Source organism: Stenella coeruleoalba (assembly GCF_951394435.1).
Source record: "Stenella coeruleoalba genome assembly, chromosome: 10".
Classification (NCBI taxonomy): Eukaryota; Metazoa; Chordata; class Mammalia; order Artiodactyla; family Delphinidae; genus Stenella; species Stenella coeruleoalba.
Genome location: NC_137156.1, coordinates 69484706 through 69510517, shown reverse-complemented (window position 1 = coordinate 69510517; position 25812 = coordinate 69484706). Strand labels below are relative to the sequence as shown.

At 44.2% G+C, this 25812-nt stretch overlaps 1 protein-coding gene across 4 annotated transcripts in view; it reads left to right on the top strand.

Moving 5' to 3' along the window:
• The first annotated feature begins 1110 nt into the window (after positions 1-1110).
• RFT1 (RFT1 glycolipid translocator homolog) overlaps positions 1111-25812 on the top strand; it is a 37577-nt gene continuing 12875 nt past the window's right edge. For 3 of the 4 annotated variants that reach the window (XR_013830357.1, XR_013830358.1, XM_079935784.1), the window contains exons 1-10: positions 1111-1227; positions 4545-4630; positions 6682-6798; positions 7944-8133; positions 8709-8810; positions 12445-12582; positions 19407-19485; positions 23392-23442; positions 24160-24290; positions 25415-25559. Coding sequence is in view for 2 of the 4 variants with exons in the window: in XM_079935784.1 (XP_079791910.1) it covers positions 1165-1227; positions 4545-4630; positions 6682-6798; positions 7944-8133; positions 8709-8810; positions 12445-12582; positions 19407-19485; positions 23392-23442; positions 24160-24290; positions 25415-25559 (1102 nt within the window). In the remaining 2 variants the exon portion in view is untranslated. The remainder of the gene's footprint in view (positions 1228-4544; positions 4631-6681; positions 6799-7943; positions 8134-8708; positions 8811-12444; positions 12583-19406; positions 19486-23391; positions 23443-24159; positions 24291-25414; positions 25560-25812) is intronic. The other variant, XM_079935785.1, reaches the window with a different exon arrangement.

The following is a 25812-nucleotide window of genomic DNA, read 5'->3' as shown; positions in this document are numbered from 1 at the left end:
TCGTGACCTAATTACCTCCCAAAGGTCCCACCTCCAATTACCACCACATTGGAAATTAGGGCTTCAACATATGAATTTGGGGAGGACACGAACGTTCAGTCCATAGCAGGTGCTGTTATACTCACAAGTCAGAACACTGGGGCCTGGGAGGGTAGGCAGTGCCATTTGGAAAGGAAGGCACTTTGGGCAGAGATGGCAGCAGAGCAAAGGCCAATTTGGGCCTGTTTGAGGAAATGTAAGGGATCCAAATGGCGAGAGCCTAGAATGTGCTGTGAAAGGGCAGTGAAAGTGTGAAAGGTGGTTGAAAGGTAGGTTGGGGTCAAATCACCAAGTGCCTAAAAGAGACAGATGGGGCTTCCTATGGCCCGCATAGCAGATGATAGGAGCATGGACAGAACAACAGCTGACTATGTCGGGCACTTTACATTTTATGAAGCTCTTTCCTACCATTCTTCTGCTCTGTCCTCACAATTGGTGGCATGCAGACAAGGGAGGCAAGTTTAGGATCAGGAGCCTGGGGTCCACTCCACCCAGGTACAAGTTATGTATACATGAACAAGTCATTTCACGTCTCCACGTCTCACTTTACTCATCTCTGACAACAGGTCCCAATTTTCAACACTTGAGAAAGGATTACACAAAACCACACATATGAAGATGCTGTATTTAACTTCTGGTCCTCAGTTCTTTCGTTGTAAAATTGGGACAATCCTGTCTAGTCTAATTCTGGGGACCGTGTCCGTGATTCTGTAAGCGAAGGCCAAATGGCAAAAATCTTATTACGGAGGTCAGTGAATAGTTTGTTCCTTTAGACAGATGAGGCCAGGGAAGTGAGTGTTTCTTGGTTGGTGGCCTGGGTGCCTCAGAGAAGGGGCTTTGGCTACTTTAATAGAGCCTCTTAGTATGGTCACAGTATTTAACTCATTTGGAACAGGGAGGCATAGGCACACAAACCACACGTTCTCTCAAACGGGAAAGGCGATGCGGCGCAACCACGCTGACTCATCCGAAGCCGGTCCACTTAAAGGGCCAGATCTTCCCGTGTCCCGCCTCCGCCCTACAAAATCGCCAATCAGCGAACGAGCCGCTCCGTGACGCTATCTTCTTGCGACAAAGCCGACCGCCTGAGGCGTTTACTGGTGACGGATCCCGGGCGCAGAGGCTATGAGCCCCCGGGAGGTGCTGGGCCAGGCGGCTCGGCTGGCCTCCTCTGGTCTCCTCCTGCAGGTACTCTGCCGGGCCGTTCCCCAGCCGGGACTTACGGGGAGGTGGCCCTGGGGCCCTTGAGAGCCCATCCCGGGGCAGACCCAGCCCTGGCGTGGACCCCGCTACTACTGAGGGCTTCCGCGAGAGGCGGTGGCGGCGGCGGCCGAGAGGGGACACCTGGGCCCGGAGCTGGGAGCCTGCGTCCAGAATCCTGGCTGGGAGACTGCAAACAAACCACTTTCCTTTTGAGCTTTATTTATCCCATATGGCAGTAGGGGAAGGTTAGATCAGGTGGCAGGGGTGCCTCTGGTGCTCTAGAATCTCACATATTTTTAAGGCAAGGGTTTATTTTTTCCATGTCCCACTCCTTACCCTCAAACACTTTTTCAAACTCTGACTCGCACTGAGTTCAGAGAGACAATATGGCATGGCGAAGAACAGGGACCTGGGCTCAGACAGGCCTGGACTGGAATCTTGGTTCTACCATGTCCTTGTTGCATGACCCAGGACAAGTGACTTCACCTGCTAAGCCTCAGCTCCTCCTCAGAAAATGGGGGTAGTAAGAGTACCTAGCTCATAAGGTTGCTGTGAAGCTAGGTTGGGGTTATTCGGATAATTGCACTTAACAGTAGTATGCTCTGGCTCTTAGTATGCACTCTTCCTTAAGGCAGTGTGACCTTGGACAAGTCACTTTCCCTTCTTGGCCCAAATTTTCACGTCAGATATGGTGCATGCCAGTTGATCCAAATGGTATTGTAAAGATTCTTTTAACCTTAGAACCTGGTCATTCTAAGTCATGTGGCTCAGTTTCTCTGTGTCCCGCTCTTGACCCATTCAACCTTTCCTCACAAAAGTCCTGAATCGACCTTTCCCCTTGTTTTAGAGAGGCAGCATTTCACATAGAGGTTAGGAGAAAGCACCAGGCAGACTAGGGCTCAAGTTTGGGCCTTGCCACTTGCTAGATGCCTGCACTTGGGGAAAATCTCTTGACTTCTACAATCATCAGTTTCCTCATCTTAAATGAGAACAATAATGCAACCTCATAATGTCATTAGGGAGATTAGGTGAAATGCCTAAGTGCCTGGCATAAGTACTTAATAAATGTTAGCTAGTTTTATTATGGTAATATGAATTTTGAAAATGGTCACTGTAGGGGTGAAATGAGCCAATCTATGTAAGGCATGTAGAAGAATTCCTTGCACAAGATATGCACTTAATAAACATTAGCTAGTCATCTAACGCTAAATTAGGTGAACCCTAAGTTACTTAATTGTGTTTTTTTTTCTATTTCACAACATTAATAACTGTTTGAATTCAGTGCTTTAGCCACAGTGTTGATTGTTCAACCTTTGATGATACCTTACTACTGAGATTAGCTTCATTAAAAGAAAACAAGTCATAGGAGAAAACACACTAGACTAGGAGTCGGGTGGCCTTACCCATAAGGTCATGCTGGGTCATTTGCTTGCCATGTGGGCAAATCCCTTTGCTCCGAGTTTACTTGCTTCCCATGCATTCACCAGGTTGCTTTTAGGGGTCAGGTAATTAACAGATGTGAAAGGGCTTTTTTTTTTTTTTAAACTGTTAAGTCCTTTACAAAGTTAAATGAAGACTGGGTTGCTAATAAGGGCCACTATACGGAGCAAATACTGGGGAGTGTGAGCAACCTCATAGCTTCATTAGCTCAAACCTTTATTCAAGCCAATTAGGAGATATGGATATAGCCTAAGACATTAAGTTTCTTAGTGATAACTTTGAAGTTAACATAAATGTGTGCATGTGTTTTTTTTTTTAAATAGCTATAATCTTTAGGTTTCTTGGAGTGTTTTAATTCAGTCTTGTGTGCTTTCTCAAATTACAATGCAGACACTTGAGGTAGCTTTGCAATTACATTGTGTTCTGAAAGAATTTAAGAGCTTATTCTCTGTAACTCTGAGCCAGCCATAGTGTATTAATGCCTTTCATTTGTATGCATTTTTCAAAAATGCTTTCACTTCCACGATGTTTTTTGACCCTTGTCATCAACTCTCTGTGATAGGTAGCCTCACTTGACAGGGATGAAAACTGAGGCTTACAGAATTTAGAAGATGATGGGTTTAGCTAAATGGTGAGTTGAGACTCTCAGCTGAGTACTTTTTCCGTTAAGAGCTGCATGAATTGGCTTCAAATCTCTAAAATTGAATACAGAATTTGGTGTCTACGTACCCGCACGTTTCTAAGGAGAGGCTACCAAGCTTTCATCAGACTTTGAAAAGTTCACCTTTGACTCCATAAAGGTTAACACTGTGATACCTTAGCTTTGGAGACCTTGCTGCTCTGTGACACTTCAGGGACAGTGTTAGACTGCAATCTCCCTTTTTGGTCATACCTTCCCCCGGAGATTTTCAGACCACTGTGGTCCATTGGCATAGTTTGATTGAATTTTCCAGATTGCAACTGTTCACGTGTAACTCTGAGAGTGCTTGACACAGAAGTGATCTGTCATTTGCTCTGGAGTGCCCTTGAGTTACATCTGTGTTGCTGCCAGGATGCAGAGGGCGTGTCACTTAGTGAGGCTTGCACCCCAGCCATCATCCTCATTTGGCAGCCTCACTTAATTGCAACCTGTTTTCTCTGTCTCATGGGAAGAATTCTTTGTTCAGGTGGTTTTCTTGAATTCACAGGCTTGAAAGTCTCAGGATATATCCTTTTCAAAAGGTGATAGCTGGACTCTGTTTTCCTTTCCCCTCTATTTTATAGTATCTTATTGCAGTTGTTTGAAAGGTATTTCAGTTCCTCTCTGGCAAGTGGCAAATATTCAGTAAATAAACATAGCCTTTTCTGTTTTCTAATTGAGAAACCGAAGTTCAAAGAGATTAAATGTCATTGTCGGATCCTTAGATATAACTAGGCAAAGAAGGAGAAGTTAGATTCCATGATTCCTGGTAAATCTGCTATATTCTGCAGACTCCCACTTGCTAAGTGTGTGCTCTTTCTCAACAGGCTGGAGGGAGGGCCAGTGTGAAGCACTAACTAGAATTCCCTTTCTGCTCCCTAGAACTCCATTTCTGCTTTCTGCCTGACTGAACTTGAAGAAATTCAGTGAATCTGTCAGGGCCTCCCTCTTCTAATCAGTAAATTAGGGAGACTTCCACATGCCTTCTTGGGCTCTTTGACCATTGCATGAGAGTGCCGAGAGACCCCAAGGAATGAGATTTCAGAAGCAGTTAAAGAGAAACTCTCTGGCGAAGCTGCTGTGTGTCGTTACATTAAGAAGAGCAGCCATCTTGTGTTCTTTTCAGCAAAGTAAACCTTCCCAATATAATTTATTCTTATCTATTTTTTTTCTTTTTCTGTAGGTGTTGTTTCGATTGATCACCTTTGTCTTAAATGCATTTATTCTTCGCTTCCTGTCAAAGGAAATCGTTGGCATAGTGAATGTCAGGTAAGAAGGGGTGTACCCTGGCATTGTCCACAACTCACATCCCTAGTCGGGTTTTCTTCAAATGCTGTACCTGTGTGTCACCCTTGGATTTTAGAAGCATGGACCTTTGCCAGAAGCAGAGTGTTTCAGCAGTGGGCTGAAGAGAAGCATTAGGCGATGTTGCTTTTAATGGACCCATGGTGTGTTTTCCATTAGCAGCCTCCAAATACACATTTCTCTGCCCGCTCTTCCGCTGTGCCTTAAAACCCAGGAGAGGAGTGGGAGTAATTCACTGCAAACTCCAACTCAGGTATAATCCTGTGTTCTCGTCCTGCTGACAGCAAAGGAAGCAGGAATTCTGCACATCGTGAGGATGTGCTTTGTAATTGCAGGGCTGGAACAGCCCCTTCCTTCCCTCCTCGGTGAACTTTATAATTGGAAAGTGGCAGTGGGATGAGAGCTGTGTCCTTGTCATTAGTTCCTTGGAAGCTCTTAGAAAGCCAACTTGCTTTGTCTTTTAGATTCTATTTCTTCTCCTCTCCTCCCGTCTGTTTAAGGACACCCACACATATTCTGTCTTCACAAATGACACAAAAGTATATGAAGTGATGTGAGTGCTCAGTATAGCTCAGCTTCCCAGGTGTGTCTTCATGTCCTAGTAAACAAGACATTATGTTCCAGACAGCATTTCACATCTAATATTTACTGAACATACGCTCTTGGCTCTGTTCTCAGAGCTTAGAGAAGGGTCTCAAACTTTGATGGGCAAAGGAATCATCTGGAGAGCTTTGCAACTGGTAGGACTGAGGAGGTGCCTGGGAATCGGTACTTTGACAAGTTTTTCAGGTGATTTTGAAATAGGGACCATACTTTAAGAAATGCTCTTTTTGGAACTTCCCTGGTGGCGCAGTGGTTAAGAATTCGCCTGCCAATGCAGGGGACACGGGTTCGATCCCTGGTCTGGGAAGATCCCACGTGCCACGGAGCAACAAAGCCCATGTGCCACAACTACTGAGCCTGCACTCTAGAGCCTGCAAGCCACAAGTACTGAGCCCACGTGCCACAACTACTGAAGCCCACCCGCCCTGGAGCCTGTGCTCCACAGCAAGAGAAGCCCCTGCAATGAGAAGCCCGCGCACCACAACGAAGAGTAGCCCCAGCTGCCGCAATTAGAGAAAGCCTGCACGCAGCAACGGAGACCCAACACAGCCAAAAATAAATAAATAAATAAATTTATTAAAAAAAAAAAAGAAACGTTCTTGTAAAAGCAGGAAGGAAGAGGGCCAAGGCCTCTTAGGTACTCAGACTTTAAAGCAGTTTGGGCCTCTCCCAGATTTGCAGATCCCTGCATTGACAGCCCTTGTCTGGCCTGTCCACCTGCTTAACATATAGTTCAGTCTCATTGGGACAGAAGCACTGGGTCACAGAATGGTCCCTGGACAACCTCAGGTACCTTAGCCCTGGGCCATCCTCATTCTAGCTTCATCCAATCAACTGCCTGTTGAGGAAGGGGAACTGTAGCTACTCTTTGCTAAGGTGCAGGAGGGTCCACCTAGCTAAGCCCACAAGGAGGAATGTGGGCAAGCCTTGCCCATCTGGGTTGCAGCGGCCCCAGTAGTGGTTGCCAGCCTCATTGCCTGTGTTGAGATTCTCTACTCAATAGAGCCTCAGCTTCTTTCATAGGGGTCATTAGGTCACCAGTCTCTGGGTGACCAAGAGGCCCTCTTGCTGTGTGCGGTCATATCTTGTCCTTTTTTCCTCCTTATGGTCAGAGCCACACCTCTGTATAGGCACAAAGGCTGCAGTCTTTGGGGGCCTCTGTGGCAGTTTCTGTCCTAGGCATAACTCTTATAGGCACACACTCATATGTCCCTTGTTTGGTTCCTAACTCTCCTATTGTATGGATCAGATTAGCTGGGGAGGGGGCTTCTGTAAGAAACCATTGCCCCCCACCAATCACCACCAGTGATTTATGACCAAGACTTTTCCTCCTCCCGTTTGCTAGCAAAATCCCAGAAGTTGTCTCTGTGAAAAAACTAGACATCATGTTGATTGCTGCTTTTCCTTTACAGGCTAACACTGCTTTACTCTACCACCATCTTCCTGGCCAGAGAGGCCTTCCGCAGAGCATGTCTGAGTGGCAGCACCCAGCGGGACTGGAGCCAGACCCTCAACCTCCTGTGGCTAACGTGAGTCGTGCTTTGGCCAGAGACGGTTTCATGGAGGCAAGCATGATAAGTGTGAGAAATTAAACAGCAACACTTGCCTAAAGCTGAATAGTTTCCAGCTTGGGTTTTGCAGTGGGCTTCTGGGCCCTTGGCGTGGGACAGGAAGGGGAGAACATCTGTGTGAAGTAGCATCCCTGGCTGTTTTCTCTCCGGATGGCCAGGAGCCAGGAGGAAGCTCCGGGTAGGGGTTTCTGTGCCACGTTTCTAACCCCACTCCTACCCTCTTTGGAGGCTGTTTCTGCTATTTTGATTCCCACTGGGCCTGTGCCATCTTTTTTATTCCTAACCTTTTTCCTTAGAGTGTCTTCTGCGCTTTTAACAGCCACTTATTATTTTTTGAAAGCCTTTTAAGGGTTTCTTTGTATCTCTCCTCAATTTTGTTATGTTGATTTCAGTTCTGAGCCTTTTAGAATATTCTTGAGGACCAAGTACATCAGCTAAAAATTGTAATGGCTTTTCTGCAGTTCAATCCCTGCCAGGAGGGCTAGTGATTAAAATGCTTTCCCAGTCCTGCCCTTGCATAACTCCTTATTACCTCATGGAGATGACTGTCATAAGGGCCGGTAGGTGTTTATTTTATTAGAGGAATGACTGTTAGCGACCCAGTCATATTGAAGTGCTCTCTGGTCACACCTAAAGGGATACTGTGCACTGGGCTACCAGTTATTTGAGGTACAAGGACCAGCTGTATACCGTCCTTCAGTTATTCTAGTGCAAACAGCAGGCACTTCTGGGAGTTTTACTTACGAGTCATTGTAACACAGTGGATAGGAGTGCAGCCTTTGGAGTTAGATCAGGATTGGGTCCTACTTCTGCCCTGAATAGCTGTCTGTGACCTTGGCCAAATTACCCAATGCTTGTCAGCCTTAGTTTCCTCATCTTTTAAATGGGGGTAATGACAGAGTATCATTGTGAGGAGTCAGTGAGATAAAGGGGGTGAATCATATGCCTGGCATGTAGTAAGTGCCTGAATAAGTGGTAGCTATTTTTTTTTTTTGGTAGCTATTTTTATTATGACTATATTTCTTTTCTGTTCAATGTTACTATTTTAATATATTTTTATTTTTATATTTAGCATATTAAGAGACATTTTTTCCGTTTTCTAGAGTCCCTTTGGGTGTGTTTTGGTCCGTGTTCCTGGGGTGGGCCTGGCTACAGTTACTCGCAGTGCCCGATCCTGACGTCATCCCCCACTATGGAACTGGAGTGGTGTTGTTTGGGTTCTCGGCAGTGGTGGAACTTCTGGGAGAGCCCTTCTGGGTCTTGGCACAAGCACATATGTTTGTCAAGCTTAAGGTCAGTGTGCCTTCTGCTGTGAATGAGAAATGAGAAGAATAGGAGAAAGAGTGGTGTTTAAAAAATGCTTTTATAGGAGAGAATGGTCTTTTCAGATTTGCATCTAAAAAATATTTGGAAAAAGGTAACATGATCAGTTCAGTTCATTCACTTGAGATTTGTCAGATGAGTTTGGTTGAAGTTTACCTCTGCTACACTATTAATGAAGAACAGGTTTTGTTAATAGCGAAGTTATTAGTGTAAATAAGAATTTAAAAGGACGTTTTTCAGATTTTTCTAGTGATTCTATTTAGTTGTATACTGATATTAGCTTTTCATCTTTTAAAATATATTATTTGATACATACAAAAGAATATAGTGTGTAACATATATGTAAATCTTAAAGCATGATAATATACTGAAGGTTCATGAACCTACCACCCAACCTAAGAAGTAGAATATTATTAATACTGTGTCCAACCATATGCCCCACCCCTACCACCAGGGTAACCACTATCCCAGATTTTCTGGGATTCCTTTGCATCTTTAGTTTTTAATAATGTTTGTAAAGTGTACCCTTTACCATGAGTTTGCAGGTGATTGCTGAGAGCCTGTCAGTAATCCTCAAGAGCGTCCTGACAGCTTTTCTCGTGGTGTGTTTGCCTCACTGGGGACTGTATATTTTCTCTTTGGCCCAGGTAAGAGTTATGACTTTTAACTTTTGTATAATCTGTTTCTCCATCTGTTTTTTACTTCTTGTTTCTGTTACTCAGTGATTTACATTTACAGTATTCATGCATGTGGAGGAGGCTGGAAGCTCTAGAAAGGTGGTCTTGGCACTGCTTCTCCTCTGGCTGCCATGTCCATCCTGCTGCATACACTGACACCACTGGTGTTTGTGGGGACCTGGTGAGGGCCACATCCGGCCTTGTTGTCAGACATAAAAACTCCTTTAGACATTCTGTGGGCAAGCCCAGCCCGTATCCAACTGATCTTTGATTGTCTGACAATCCTATGGAGGAGAGAAAAAGCAGTAAGGGGGTGGAGTGGGAATCAAATTACATGTGTGTTATTTTCCCTGGATTTCAATCAATTGTTTTCAGAATAGCAGGAAACTCTGCCAAGCCTGTTTTAAACTTAGATTGAAATCTCTCATAATTCAGAGGGTGTGAATCTAGTCATAGGAGGTACGTTTTCATTTTTAGCAATTTTGGCTTCAATTCCATCTCATTTTCTAGTTCTAGTTCATATTTCTAGTTCTATTAAAAATGTAACTACAGTACTAATGCTAATTTAAAAACTGAAAAAGATCATATAGTTATCAGACCATCTCATAGTACAAACTACTTTGTAATTTTTCTTAATGTATTGGAAGACAAGTTAAAATTCTTAGTAATGATTTATGTGAAAATGTTTCCCATGTCCTAGGCAAAAAGTACAAATATTTCTGCGAAACATAGAAGAGCTAGATTTAAAATTATAGATTAAGAATGAGGGGCTTCCCTGGTGGTGCAGTGGTTGAGAGTCCGCCTGCCAATGCAGGGGACACGGGTTCATGCCCCGGTCCGGGAAGATCCCACATGCCATGGAGCAGCTGGGCCCGTGAGCCATGGCCGCTGAGCCGGCACGTCCGGAGCCTGTGCTCCGCAACGGGAGAGGCCACAACAGTGAGAGGCCCGCGTACCGCAAAAAAAAAAAAAAAAAAAAAAAAGAATGAGAATTGCTTCCTAAAAGTAGCTTGCTACAATTGCATATTTTAGCGAAGTTATCTCTGATTATTTTTGCCATGTTTTATTAGATCTAGAACTACAGTTCTCAACATTCATCATTGTTTGTGATGGACTCTCCCTAATAGGATAGGAGGGCAGTAGAGATGCCCAGTTATTGGTTGACTCTTCTTGGGAAAGTTACTTGCATTATGACTTTCTCATTGTCATAGTTCCCACCCAGGATACGTCATAGATCATAGGTCAGCTAGGCCAATTCTGAGTTTATTGACATCCTTATTATAAGATTTCTGAGAGCACTTCTCTGGTATATTCTCTGTCAGTCTCTGTGGGAGAGGTCTAAGAGCCAACAGCACCTCATATCAGCAGGTGAGCCCCACCTATGGTGCTGGGATTCCCCTTTCTCCAACCTGCCTCCAGGTTCCTCCTTGAACTGGCCCCTCTCCCCATGGCATCATAACTCAAATAAAAGAGTCACTGTAGAATATATAAAGAAATCTTACAACTCAACAACAAAAAGACAAACCATCCCAAAAGTGGGTCAAGGACTTGAATAGACATTTTTCCAAAGAAGATACACAAATAAATAGCCAATAAGCACATGAAAAGATGCTCAACATCATTAGTCATTAGGCAAATGTAAATCAAAACTGCAATGAGATACCACCTTACAGCAGTTAGGATGGCAAGTATCAAAAAGATAGAAAATAACAAACACTGGTGAAGATATGGAGAAATTGGAACACTCATACATTGCTGGTGGGAATGTAATATGGTGCAGCTGCTGTGGAAAACAATTTGGCAGTTCCTCAAAAAGTTAAATGTAGAAGTGCCATATGATCCAGCAATTCCACTCCTAGGTATATACCCAAAAGAACTGAAGATGGGTGTTCAAACAAAATTTTGTACATGGATGTTCATAGTAATACTATTCACAATAGCCAAAAGGTGGAAACAACCCAAATGTTCATCAGTTGATGAATGGATAAACACAATGTGGTATATCTATACAATAGAATATTATTCAGCATAAAAATGAAATACTGATACGTGCTACAACATGGATGAACCTTGAAAACATGATACTAAGTGAAAGAAGCCAGACACAAAAGGCCGCCTATTATATGTTTCCATTAATATGTTAATGTCCAGAATAGGTGAGTCTGTAGAGACAGAAAGCAGATTAGTGGTTGCCAGGGGCTGGGGGAATGGAGAGGGACTGCTTAATGGGTCCAGAATTGCCTTTTGGAGTAATGAAAAATGTTCTGGAATTAGATAATGGTGGTTATTGTACAACATTGTGAATGTAGTAAAAGCCACTGCCATTATATGCTTTAAAATGGTTAAAATGGTCAATTTATGTGACTATTTCCTCAATTAGAAAAAGGGGAAGGGATCGTGTAGTTAGGATACTCTGTAAAGAGGTTGTTGCTCTTCCCCAGGCTCTGGTCAGCAGGAAGATGGAGAGAGGCAGGGAAGGGGGCTAGAAAAGCGGGCTTGTTACAGAGGATGTTGGCATCAGGTGGTGTGGCTCCCCACAGCGCTGCTTGTGTCTTAAAGGGTTTGAGGCGTGAAAGAAGGAGAGTAGATGGCGAGTCTGTCCTCAGGCATGGATGGGCGTGGAGAGCAGAGGAGCCTACACCTGCTAAACCCAGACTCCTCTTAGTGCGTTTACTAAAGGAGCAGCCTTGGTGTTTCCAGATTGAAAGTGGGGCCTGGAGGTCCCAGTACTTCTTAAGCTAGTGTGCACTGTTCTCAGGGGCAGAGGGGATAAGGGAGCTTACGAAAAGGGGCTCTTTCGTTTTTTTTTTTTTTCCCTGCGATGCCACGCAGCTTGTGGCTTCTTATTGTAGTTCCCTGACCAGGGGTCGAACCTGGGTGCCCGGCATTGGAAGTGCAGAGTCCTGACCACTGGACTGCTAGGGAATTCCTGAAAAGGGTCTCTTTGGATACTCCTCCCCAACCTGCAGACAAAACCCCAGGCTGCTGCTCATGGCCAGAAGACATCTTTTTGTCCTAGATGGGAAGAGGAAGGGGTGGAGCCTCTTAGCACCCTGTCCCTCCCCATCCTGTGGTAGCTCTTGCCCTACCCATGCACTAGGCAGAAAGGAGAGCCAGCAGCTCAATTCTGCTTTTTAATCATAGTGTCACAGGTTTCTGGGGTTCATGGAAAACCCCCAGCCCTAGATGATGGACAAGTCCCTGGATACTAGCACAGCCGGAACACATGGATTCTCAAGGTGTACTGTCTAGCTGGGAGAGCCATCCCTTTGTCCAAATACGAATCTTCAGAGAACGTATCTGACATTGCTGTGGTGGTTGTCCTAGTGGATGTCTGTCATGGAACTTATGTTCTGCCTGCCTGGAAGAACTTCTGTTCTCCCAGTCAGGTGAAGTGTGACACTTTCCCTAGAGATGCTGCAGTGGAGCTGGGTCATACTCAGTAGTGCTGTTTTCCAGAGGGTGAGACATTGCTCCATAGAAAGTACAGTTAATTAAGACAGTTCTATTTCTTGACTGGCCTTTGAGGTCAGATCTATAGTTGTATCTTAATTATGCTTACATTAAAACAGTGTAATTTAAACCCATTATTTTCTTTTTTCAGCTTTTCTATACTGCAGTTCTGGTGCTCTGCTATGTTATTTATTTCACAAAGTTACTGGGCTCCCCAGAATCAGCCAAGCAACAAGTTCTTCCTGTCTCCAGAATGACAGATCTGTTACCCACTATTACGAGAAGTAGAGTAAGTAATGTATTTTGTCTGTTATCATTTTAATCACAGATGCTAGTTATCCTTGAGGGAAAGAAATGACAACTTTATTGCTTATTGTTAAAATAATAAAGATAATTTGATAACTCATGTCTATGGAGTGCTTGTTATGTGCTCAGCCAGGGTTTCTAAATCTTGTCACTATTGACAGTTTGGGCCAGATAATTTTTGTTGTGGGAGCTGTCCTTTGCATTGTAGGATGTTTAGCAGCGTTCTTGATCTTTACCCACTAGATACCAGGAGGTACCACCCCCAAGTTGTAACAACCAAAAATATCTCCAGACACTGTGGAGTGTCCCCTGGGGGACAGAATTGCCCCCAGTTGAAAATCACTCTGCCAGTCCCTGTGCTGGATGATTTACATACCTTATTTAATGCTTATAACAACTCTTTGGGGATGACATTATTACTTCTATTTTAGCGTTGAGGAACTGAGGCTTAGCAACTAAATTACCTGCCCAAGGTGAGGGTCAGAGTGAGGACAGGAGCTGGAGTGGCATGAATCCCAGCAGAGCACAGGGCTGTCACCACTGTGCTCACTCTCTCTGTTCTGCTGCGTCTCTTGGTTTTTCCCGGGACTGACCTCCAGCACAGATAGTCTGGAGGGTGCTGACAAAGCAGGGAGGGGCCCTGCAGAGTTCCTTCGCCTAGTGTCAGGCTGCTCTCTCAGGTGATCCGCTTCCCCACGTAGACCACTGAGGATTCCAGAGGCTGATGTGTGAGAGCAACTTTCAGTCCATTTGACTTTTATCTCCTGGCTCTGGTGGGGTCAGTGCTAGTGTCTCTAGCCCAGGAGCCGTGCATGTGATGTCTTACCACGTCGCCTCTGCACAGATGCTCTGTGACCTGCTCCATCTGGGCTGATGCACTTTCCCTTTTTCTCGTACTTATTTGCTTGCTGGATGTGGTGCACTTAGTTGAGGGAAGGCTTCAGCTGGACTTCTCCTTATAGCTCTTTTGTGATTACTTGAAAATGTAATAAAGTATTTGGGACTTAAGTCTCAGAACTTAAGGAATCTTGTTATGCAGCTTTTCAAGAAAAACGAGAAATTATGTAGCAAAGCCAGATATGTTCTTATTTGTTATATGAGAGTTCTCCATTCTGATCAACTAGATCTTACCTTTAACCTAAATCAACATGACAATTTTTGGATACCATGGTGCCTTATCTGCAGGCTTAACAGATCAGGACTCCAGATCACTTCTCTTGCCTGGAGCTTCTGCTCCCTGCCCACAGAGCGGGTCTGAGAGTGCAGAAAAGTCCCCCTCCCTGAGCGCTCCCCAGGGCCCACCTGTACCAAGCCTGGCCAGCTTTTCATACTGGACCAGCGCCTGCACCCAGCAGTATTTTGGAAAGGAGCGTTTTTACTGTTAATACAGGCAAAGATAGAGAGGGTAAGGAAAAGAGTCTGACAAGTGTGTACTTAACCCTGTGATGGGCTCAGAACTCCAACCTTCAGTTTCCTTACTGTCAAATGGGCATAATAAGAATACCTCCCTCCTAAGGTGGTTGTGAGAGCCAGATGAGATGGGGCATATAAGGTGCTTAACACTGTGGCCTGGCATGAGTGCACATCCATAAGTGACAGCGCATACCATCATCAGCATCCCACTGCTGCTCTGAGAGCAGGAGTAGCTCCACTCGAGCATCCTAGCCAGGCAGACGCTGATGACATTGCTGAGAGCTCAGCGGTTTCATCTGGCAATCTGTCCCGAAAGTACCCATGCTCATGTTGTCAGGACAGAAGTCTTGACCTTAAGAAGGTTGGGTGTACCTGTCACACATGATGGTGGCAGCGTTCCTGCTGCAGAACACAGCCCCTGCTGGGTGTTCTCTGGGATACAGACACGTAGGAAGGTGACTTCTTAGCCTCAGGGAGCTTCCTGTGCATTTGGGAGGCAGTAGATACAGATCTGAAGCCTGCAGGACTCTCTCCAGACCTCAGGGTCCTCACTTTTAAGGTGAGATTGTTGGTCTACACAACCTCTGAGGCCCCTCTTAAAGACTTACAGAATTCTGTGAAAGTATTTGAACTTTGACAAAGAGCCGTTATAACTGCCATTGACTGCACACTTACTCTGTGCCCGGCCTTAGGCTAAGTACTGTACTTGGACTTCTGTCCTTAATCCTCTTAGTAATCCTATGAGGTAAATACTATTGTCTCCCATTTTACAGGTGAGAAAACTGAGGTTCAGAGACATTAGGTGATGAACCCCAAATCACACAGCTGGCTTTGGACCCACTTCTCTCTAACTTCTGTCTATGGAAAAACTTTAGTCTGTGTGTTTAAATCTCTATGCTATGAAGTCTTCCAAAAGAAATTGGCTTATTGCCCAAAGTAATTATTTATTTACTTAAAGATTGGGAGATTCCAGGTAGAACAATTCATTATTCAAGTTTACTTTTTTAAAGAGAAAAGAAACGAGACAAATCTGAATGCAGTGGATGACTACACCAGCAACATGCCTAACTTGACTCTCCAGAACAGCTTTCTGCCCTGGGGGCTCCCTTCTACGAAACTGGTCAAAAAATTGCATTCACAATCAACTTGACCAAATTGGGAGATTTCTTGCCTCCTCTTATAGAATTCCATCTTCTTTTTTTTTTAATTAATTAATTTTTGGCTGCATTGGGTCTTTGTTGTTGTGTGTGGGCTTTCTCTAGTTGCGGTTAGCGGGGGCTACTCTTCATTGTGGTGCGGTGGCTTCTCTTGTTGCGGAGCACGGGCTCTAGACGCACTTGCTTCAGTAGTCGTGGCTCACAGGCTCTAGAGCACAGGCTCAGTAGTTGTGGCACGTGGGCTTAGTTAATCTGCGACATGTGGGATCTTCCCGGACAAGGGCTCAAAACCGCGTCCCCTGCATTGGCAGGTGGATTCTTAACCACTGTGCTACCAGGGAAATCCAGAATTCTATCTTCTTTAATGTTACTTATTTAGCCTTAATGACATCTCAAATAACGGCTGCCTTTTACATCTTTTCTATTCTTTGACACTTCTGAGGGATTTAATATGAGAGATCAGCTAGCATGCAAGTAAAGCTGAGGAATTTAACATAGCAAGCATGTACTAAGCAGTATCCTGTCTTAAGCACTTTACCAGGTGCCCTGAGTGAGGTCCCTGTGCTCATAACTTGCACTGTGGTGGGGAGATAACATGTGTACTCTGCTAACTACACTGTGTGTCTAGTGTTAACAAGATAGAAGCACAGAGAAAGAACTGATGAATTCCATCTGCAAGCGTCAAGGAAGGCTTCATGGAGGAAGCTGCTTTTGAGCCAGGCCTTGACGCCTGAGCGGGCAGAGGTGAATGTGCACCTGTGGTAGAAATGAGCATTCGTGGCTGTAGGAAGGAAGAACATTTGCTCAGGGCCTGTTATGTGCCCATCACCATGTTGGAATTGGGATTGCAGAGATGACTGGGTCCTTAGGTTGGTTGGACAGCTGGGGAGGGGAGAGGTGAGGAAGCAAAAGGGGGAAGGAGGTGACGGCGTGCTGGTCTAGAGCCGGGTAGTAATGGCCTCAGTGCTGCCAAGTGCAATTCAAGGGCAGTGGAGCCTAATGAAAGGTTTTTGAACAGTACCATGGTCTAATTGCTTGTGTTGAGAAACTTACCATCTGTTACAAATTTATCATGTCTAGTTTTCTCTCATTCAATGCTCATACCAGCTCCAGGAGACAGGACTTCTTATCCCTCTTTGTAGGTGAGAAAACTGAGGCTTAGCAAAGTTAAGTATTTTGCCCATGGCCTTCGTAGTCCGTAAGTCAGGAGCTGTAGGGAATTCCCTGGAGGTCTAGTGGTTAGGACTCTGCGCTTCCACTGCAGGGGGCACGGGTTTGATCCCTGGTTGGGGAACTAAGATCCCACATGCTGCCGTGGCCCAGCCAAAAAGAAAAAAGAAAAAAAAGGGTAAGGAATGGGACTTCCCCAGTCTCACCCCTGGGTCCAGTGGGTGAGACTCCATGCTCCCAATGCAGGGGACCTGGGTTCAATCCCTGGTTGGGGAACTAGATCTCACATGCATGCCGCAACTCAGAAGCAGCCCTCATGCCACAACGAAGATCCCTTGTGCTGCAGCTAAGACCCAGCGCAGCCAAAATAAACAACAACAACAAAAAGTGAGGAGCTGTAGTTTGAGCCCCAGTCTCTGAGCTTGAATCCAAAGCCTGAACCCTACCATGAGGAGAGAAAAGGTTGGAAGAGGCAGTGGCAATCATCTATCACTTTTCAAGTGATGAGGACAGTGGAGGGTGGGTGGAAGTGGGAGCATGGACGAAACCAGGGCAGTCGATAGCCCTGGAGCGAGAGGGAGAGGAAAGAGTGCTGTGTGGGGTGTGGAGGTGATGGAGGGCAGGGGACAGGACCGTGGCCCTGGTGACTCTTGTCAGTGTGGTTAAAGATGCAGCTGGTTGGACCATTCTGAGTCAGAAGAGTTTGGGAAGTGGAAGAGTGACTCAGGTTAAAGCACAATGAGCCCCTGAGTTCTGATTCCAGACCTTCTCCAGAGGTACTGCACATCACCTTTCCCCACCTGTACCTCAGTTTCTCCATCAGTACCGGGAGGCAGTGGAATGGCTTGTTGGTCACGGGATTCTGGAGAAATTCACAGCCTGTAGACCAGCTCAGCAATACCAACCTAGCTCTTGGGGAAGAGGCCTCTTTTGACCTTCCGAAGTGGCAAATCCATTCAGAACAGAATGGTAAAAGCCCGAAGAGTGCTTCTTTTTTCCACCACTTAGCAGGTGCCTCTGAGAAGAAACCCAATCTCTGATCAGACTTCCTGCCTCTGTGTCCTTAATGAGCATTTTGGAGTTAGTAAGCAGTGTGGCTGTTCCTTCCAAACCATGGGTCCATTTAAATTGAAGGCATTAGGAGAAAGGAATACTCAAGTATAAGCTTGAAGATCAGATGCACTGTCATGATTTCACTCTCCTAAAGAACTTTTTATTTTTATTTTTTAAAGAGCTCAGCCACCTTTCCAAATCAATTCACAGCCTAACAGCAAGTAGGCTTCACAAAAGCCTTGTGGGCCCACTGTAACTGTTCATTTCCTTTGAAAAGAGCACAGTTACTGCTTTGCAGATCACACCCCTCGCTCCCTCCAGAGGACCACCTGGCATGGAGGGGGCAGAGTGTGAGAGAGAGAAGGTGCTGTACCCAGGCTCCCCTGAAGCCAACTATGGGCGGGATCAGTGTACGAGGATGACATGGTCCACAGTGTCCCCTAGTGGTGTAGGGCGGTCTGGCGCTCTTTGTTCTGGGGAAAGGAAATGCCTAGTTTCTTTCTCACTGAGGAAAATTTCCTCCTGGACTAGAGCTACCCCTGGCATTTGGCTCCAGGTCCAATGATGCACTGAAGTCAGTGTGGTTTGGCAGGATTCAGAACTGTCCTCCAAATATGGAAGAAAGGTTCTGAAACCAAAGGGTGAGGAGATTTGAGGACTGGAAATGACTCTTGCTTTCAAAGGGTACTCTAGACTTGCCCTGTCCTAAATGGTAATGTGGACAGGGCAGTGTGGCTACAGAGCATTTGGAATTGAGATGAGCTGTAAGTGCACTCAATCAATACACACTGGATTTCAAAGAATTAATATAAAAAATATGAAATGCTTCTAGTATTTTCATGTTGCAATGATAATATTTGGGGTCAAATCAAATATATTAAAATGAATTTTACCTGTTTCTTTTCACTATTCACTGTAGGCTGCTAGAAAATTAAAAATCATATATATCGCATGCATTATATTTCTACACAGATGGGCTTTGTGCCAAGAGCAGGGGCCCATGTGACTGGGACAGGTTCTACACCTGCTGGGCCAGCTTCCATAGCTAAAATCGACCTTTTAGAGAGGTGGGGTGGGCTTGGCCTTGAGATTCACCCCTTTCCTCCTAAATAGCCCCCTGAAATCCCACCTTTCAAAAGTCATCAACTGAGTTAATAAGAACTTTCCAAAATGCAGGTACCCTGAGAATAAGGACCTAACACCTAAACTGAATATTCTGGAGTCCCAGGATGCCTTCATGTTTGAGGAGAGGCCCCTAGAAGGAACTGGAAGTAGAAAAAAAGAAGTCATGTCCAGCTAGCTTGCCCCTCTCCTGCATTTTGTGGTCAGCTGTCTGGATTTGAGGCTACCTGTCTCTTACAGGTTGACCTCTGCCCTTCCTAAGCATTTGCTTCCTTCTTACCCTCCTTGTCCCTAGGAAATGGGCAGTTTGTTGCTCCCCCTGAGAGTTTGAGAAGAGCCATATCAGAAGTTTGTTTTTTGTTTTTGTTTTCCTTTTCTCTGTCGTTCCAATTCTATGTGGTTTAACTGACCTGGAAGGCCTTACTTTCTTTTGAAATATACAAGCCAAGCTCATATGCTTTCTGTAAAGAGACCCTGGCTGGCTAAATAAAGCACTAAGACGTACATTGAGCAGAACTTGTCCTGCAGCTTGGCATGCTTCAGACGTCTTTTAAGGGAAGAACTGACTGTGAGCTGTGTGTGTTCCATGTGGTCAGCTTACTCTCTGGGCAGCAGCAAGGGGACAGCACATTTCTTTAGGGGTCTCAGTGAATGAATCTTGGGCAGGGCCCACAGGGAGGCTCTTCCACCCAGAGACTTTGCCTTCACATTTAGGAATGTAAGTTCTTTGCCAGGATTCGTTGGATGTTTTCTGTGTGCTTAGCAGTAAATGAAAAATCAGTGGGGACTATCCAAATTGGGATTTAGAGACCAAACTGAGTTTCAGTAGTATTACTGTATTCTTAGACTTGGAATACCTGGAGTTTTTGTTTTATTTTGTTTTTTCTTCTAGGCTTTTGTAAATTGGGAAGAGGCTAAATTGACTTGGAGTTTCTTCAAACAGTCTTTCTTGAAACAGATTTTGACAGAAGGTAAGTAAAAGGTCTCTCTGAGCAGTCAGGAAACCTAAGTATCAGCCAGGGGATTCCATAGAACTGATGATTGCCTAGATGCAGACCACCTGCTGCCTAGAGCCCCCAGGGCAGAGGACCCTCAGAAATGGGAGTTTTTTAAACAAGGAGAGGGAAACTAACATTTATTTAATTTGATACTTCAGTTGTCTAATTTAAATCTCCCCACAGCCTTGTAAGAAAGATATTGGCCCCATTTATTATGGATGAGGAAACTGAGGGTCAGTGAGGTTACATAACTTCTGCAAGAATGAGGAGCAATTTAATTTGAATCCAAGTCTAACTCCAGAACCCATGTTAACAGCGTTTAAACAAATGTATTATAAAAATATTATATCAATTACAGAAAGTTTGGAAAATACAGAAAACTATCTGTAATCTCATTTTCCTAACTTTTTATACACTTCTTTTTCTGCACTTTTTAAGACCATGTTTTTCTCATTTTATTTTCTTTAACAATAAAATTCACCTGTGGGATAGTTTGGTCAGCCTTCCAACTTCTGGGGACTTTCCAGTTTAACAGTGACAGAGCTCTGAAGCAGAGGGCAAACCAGGAGCTGAAAGTATATGTAATTTTTCTATATATACGTATGGTTTATTTATACCCAGCTTTAGTTCAAAGAATGAGATTGGAGGCGGCTATAAGCTGCTGAAAGTAGTAATTTCTCTCTATAAATTTCGTGTGTCTGTACATCTATATATCTATTACTGAACGTGTTTCTAAATATTTTCAAAAATTATCTTTTAATTATGAAAATAATATAACCCCATTACAAGAATTTTGGAAAATAGAAAAGTTTCCTATAATTCTAGCATTCTAATACAAACATCATTATTATTATCTTGTTGTTTTTCCTTTTCCACCTTCTTTATTTTATTCATTATGCTTCCAAAGGGAAGTAACCCCCCTAAGCCTCACTTTCCACATCTGTGAGTTAAAGGATAGGACCAGGAGGTGCCTGAGGGCTCCCTGAACTTTGCGAATGGATGTTTCTAGCCTGAGCCCATAATGCTGCCATTACAGAAGTGAAACTGTTCATAGGGCTTCTGGAGGAAGTAAAGGTCAGAAGCCTTCGGAGAGCTGAGTGAAGGTGCCTTAACGCTAAGTTTCTTGAGAGCAGTGAGTGTGCTGTTCACCACTGTCTCCGTGGCACCCTGCCGGGCCTGAAACATAATAGGTATTCAGCAAGTATTTTTTGATAAAGAAAGGTACTGTAGTGAAATTGTATATTGTGATAGTTCCCATTATTGTTAGAACAGGCAAAACAATGGAGGGAGTTTTGGGAAGGGGTGTTGCTTAAATGCACTTTTTTTTCCTCCTGAAGTTTAAAGGACAGTTTGAATGAGTTGAGGAATGGTCCTGAGTTGGTTGCAAGCAGTGGCCCTAAGTTGGTTGTGTGGACTGCAGTGGCTAGATGTGTTTGCAGTGGCAGGTGTCAGCTACACACTCAAGCCTCCCAAGCTGGGCCTGTTCCATGGTTGGGCCGTCCTGACCTGGCTGGCAGAGGGCCCTTAGGGACTTTCCAGGGCCTCCCTCTCTGTGGCTGTGAAGTAAGGAAGGGACTTAACAAGGACACCCAGATTCTTCTTCTCTAAAAACTACAGCTCTAAAAAATTTGAAATCATTTATTGTTATAGCAAGAATGTGTGTGTGTATGTATGAGTATATATAGTATATGTGTATGTGTGTGTGTATGTGTGAGTGTATATAGTATATGTGTGTGTGTGTGTGTGAGTGTGTGTATGTGTATATAGTATACGTGTATGTGTGTATGTGTGAGTGTATATAGTATATGTGTATGTGTGTGTGTGTGAGTGTATATAGTATATGTGTATGTGTATGTGTGAGTGTATATAGTATATGTGTGTGTGTATGTATGTGTGAGTGTATATAGTATATGTGTATGTGAGTGAGTGTATATAGTATATATGTGTGTGTGTATGTGTGTGTATATAGTATATGTGTGTGTATAGTATATGTGTATGTGTGTGTATATAAATGCTGTTACTTTCTGCCCCCACATTTCCTAAACACTGTGTGTCAGGTGCTGAGAATACACAGATGAATGAGGAACAGGACGTGGCCTCAAGGAGCTCATTCTCTCCCCAGAGACTCTCCCCAGGCATTTGTGTCGTTAACTCTGATACAGGGCTGTGAGGGGCTGTACTTGGAAATGGCAGCTCATTCGCCAGACATCTCTTGAGTGCTGTTTCATTTCCTGGAGCTCTGCTAGGCAGCCAGGCACACGGAGATGACTGAGACATGGTTCCTGCCCTCAGGGAGCTCACAGAACGTGGGAGGGAGAGGCCTTTTGTGCCAGAACCCAGGGAAGCCCCTGAAGAAAAGCCATTGCAGGTGGTGAGAATACCAACAGCTGAGGCTGGGAACACCAGCCCAGCCTGACTCAGGGCAGCTGGAGGGGCTAAATCCTCCGTGTAGGGTGTAGCAGAGGATGATGGTGTGATGGTGGGAGGTGGGGGTGAGGTTGGTGAAGGGAGGCCAAAAAGATAGCTCGGGGTAAGTTTATAAAAGGCCTCAAGGGCTTCCCTGGTGGCGCAGTGGTTAAGAATCCGCCTGCTAATGCAGGGGATACAGATTCAAGCCCTGGTCCGGGAAGATCCCACATACCACGGAGCAACTAAGCCCGTGCACCACAACTACTGAGCCTGCGCTCTAGAACGCACGAGCCACAACTGCTGAGCCTGTGAGCCACAACTACTGAAGCCCGCGCGCCTAGAGCCCATGCTCCGCAATAAGAGAAGCCATTGCAATGAGAAGCCCGTGCACTGCAACAGAGTAGTCCCTGCTCGCCGCAACTAGGGAAAGCCCACGCGCAGAAACGAAGACTGAACGCAGCCAAAAATAAATAAATTTCTAAAAAATAATAATAATTAAATAATAAAAGACCTCAAATGCAGAATCAAGGCGCTTGGACTTTTTGCAAACACTACAGAGCCATTTAAAATTGTGAAGACAGGGATTGACTTAAGATCTGTATTTGCAAAAGCTGGAACTGTTAGTGGTGAGGATGGATCAGAACAGAGCAGAGATACAGATGGGAACTAGTGCAGTGCCTGAGGACCTGTGCCTGGGAAGACTTGCAGAGGTCCCTGCCACAAATGCAGTGGCTGGAAGATTGTAGGCAGGGAAGGGCTGAAGAGAGACTTGAGATCACATTGCTTCTCATCTCTTAATATTGCTTTCCTCTTTGAGCAAGTTGCTGGGAGGTGAGAGTTGGCCCTTCAGAGCTATGGACGCTCTTCAGTGCTCCACCTCCATAGTGGTCAGTGCTTTCCACTCACAGATAATAAGAACATTCATGGAAGTTGAGGGTGGGGAATAGGGCTCTGGGCTGGTGTCTTCACCTTGAAAGCATTAGACTGTCTTGAATTGTGAACTTGGGCTCCAGGGAACTGCCAGCCTCCACAGAGCTTTATCCACCCAAAGAGGAAACTTTTGATGAGTCTGTGCACTTAATCATGGACCTTTCATTTCACAGAATTTACACGCAGATTATCTGACCTCCCTGAAAACTTGAGATAATCATTTTCATCATTAACATTTTAGTAACTCCTCATACTTTTTGAAAAACTTATCAGACTGGTTTTATTGATTTTTGTTTTGTTTTTAATTTAACTGGTTTGGGAATTTGTTGTCAGTAAAGCCCCCTGCACTTTCCAAATTGTTATTATTTTGAGATTATTTGAAATCAACATTAGGACAAGGAACATGTCTTTAACTGATTACTTAATTTTTCTCCTTTGAGAGTATTTACCAACTGGAAGAGATGATAGACGATAAAAGAAAAGGAAAGAAGAAAATACTGTACATTTGAAATGCTAATTATTTTGCTTTTCCATTTACAGGCGAGCGATATGTGATGACATTTTTGAACGTGTTAAATTTTGGGGATCAGGGTAAGATGAAATTCTCTATTGTTTTAATTAAAGATGAACTATTAGTAGATACTTTCTCATATTTTTCTCTGCAGTTTGATACATTTAATGAAAAAATGAACCTGCAGACTATTTTTTACAAAAAGATTATAAGAAATGAATCCTGAAGATTAAAAATTGTAGGTCTTTATAAATATATATTTGACTATCCCCTCTCATTGACATGGGTGGCAAGTTCTCTTTTGAGATTCTCTGCCCTTACCCTGCTTTCTGCAGAGCTCTGGTGCTCATTTTGGGGGCCAGAGTGTGCTAAGGGAAAAGGGAGCTCATTGCAGTCACAAAGATTTGCTCCATGTTTGTGTGGCTATATAGGTCTTAATATTTTTTTCACATTTATTTTTGAATATAATCCCAAAGTAGTGCAAATAAAAATAGAAAAAAAATCAACTTGGCATTAATGACTTTTATAAAAAAATGCTGGTGATGGAAATGTTCTGTATCTTGACTGTATCCATGTCAGTTGTGATATTGTGCTATAGTTTTGCAAGAATTTACTGTTTGGGGAACTGGGTAAAGGGTACATGGATCTCTCTTTTATTTCTTACAACTCCAAGTGAATCTATAATTATCTCAAAAAGTTTAATTTAAAAAATTAAATTAGAAAAAATTTTAATGGTGCTATAAAAATTCAAATAGAAAAACCAATACGATTGTTATTTCTTCCTTTTTGTTTTGTAGGCGTGTATGATATAGTGAATAATCTTGGCTCCCTTGTGGCCAGATTAATTTTCCAGCCAATAGAAGAGAGTTTTTATATATTCTTTGCTAAGGTGCTGGAGAGAGAAAAGGATGCTACACTTCAGAAGCAGGTAGTCTTGGTTCTTATGTCACCATCTCCCAAGTGAATTCTCTGTCTATGTGCAGGATAAACAGACAGAAACGTGGAGCTATCTGTTCCCCTCTGTTAGCTCTGAAATTTTCTTCTAGTTTTCATTCTTCTATCACATTCTGAATGATGGCAGGACGCTGAGCTCACTTCTTCTTTCACAGCTTCTCCTTTTTCCCCTGACCAGCCCTTCTTTTTCACCCTTTGTCCTTCTTTGTGACCTTATTCTTGTCCCAGCCCTCTCAGAACTCTCTGCGGCTGTCCCCAGCGCAGCGCAGACCTCCTTCCATGGTCTAGTCTTAGGTGTAAGAATGAGGTTGCCTCCCCCATCCTCAGATTCTCAGGAACAAAAGATGAACTGAAGGATGCAGAGACGGGGTCAAGGCTAACTGAGGGTGCGGGGAGGAAAGCATGCGGACATTTGGTCTCGCTCACCACACCAGTTGTTTAGCTTCTTAAGGACTGTGACATGCCCAGAGCTCCATTCTGACTCTGAGAATTGATATACTCCAGCCAGTAAAAACAGAAGAGATTTTAATCCAGGAGTATTTGGTTGTAGAAACTTCCCTTTTCCTAGAACCATTGAAAATGTCTGTCTTAGAATTAGAAGCAAGCTAAGTTGGCCTCTTACATCTCTTAGAAGACATTTTGCAAAATACAGTTTATGCACAGTATTTCAAAACGAGCTAATCTGGTTCTCAGACTGATTTAGGAATGTTTTCCTAAGTGTAGATTCCAGGAACATCAGGGTTTGGAGTTGTTTGTCAGGAGAAGCACGGTGACAAAGCTAGCTAACAATGTAAAAACTCATCCATTTAAGAATAAATGTCAGAGGGGGAAGTGAGTGTTTCCTAGGCAACATTTGAGATAGTTTATCCTAAATGAGTTAAAAACTAACCCTCCCCTGCACTGCCTAAGGAGGTACACTTTGTCTTTTTCCCTCCATTTGCTAATTGACATAGAAACAAATCCAGGCTACAGAAAAGCAGTGATGGCCCTCAGCAGTTGAAAGAGTGATCTGTAAAACAGCAAAGGGAGAAAGTCAGATGTGAAGTTTTTCTTTAGCTCATGATTCATCCCACTTCCTTCCCTCTCCCCCGGCCCAAGGAGGATGTTGCTGTGGCCGCCGCGGTTTTGGAGTCCCTGCTAAAGCTGGCCCTGCTCACTGGCCTGACCATCTCTGTTTTCGGCTTTGCCTATTCTCAACTGGCTTTGGACATCTATGGAGGGGCCATGCTTAGCTCAGGATCAGGTATGCACAAGAGGTTTTTCCAGATCTGTTCTAATTTCCAAACCGAAATATTTAGAAGAGTCTTACAAAATTCAAACACACGACTGACATGTGTGTCAGTGTAGGGAAAATTGCCGGTAGCTGGGGCACCTGAGGTCAAACCAGCTCAGGGTGCAATTAGAGCTTTGGCACCAGGTCGATCAGTCCCGCAACCTCACTTGGAGCAGTTGTTATGAATCCTTGGCTTTCGTCTCAGCCCTAAAATGTGTTTTGC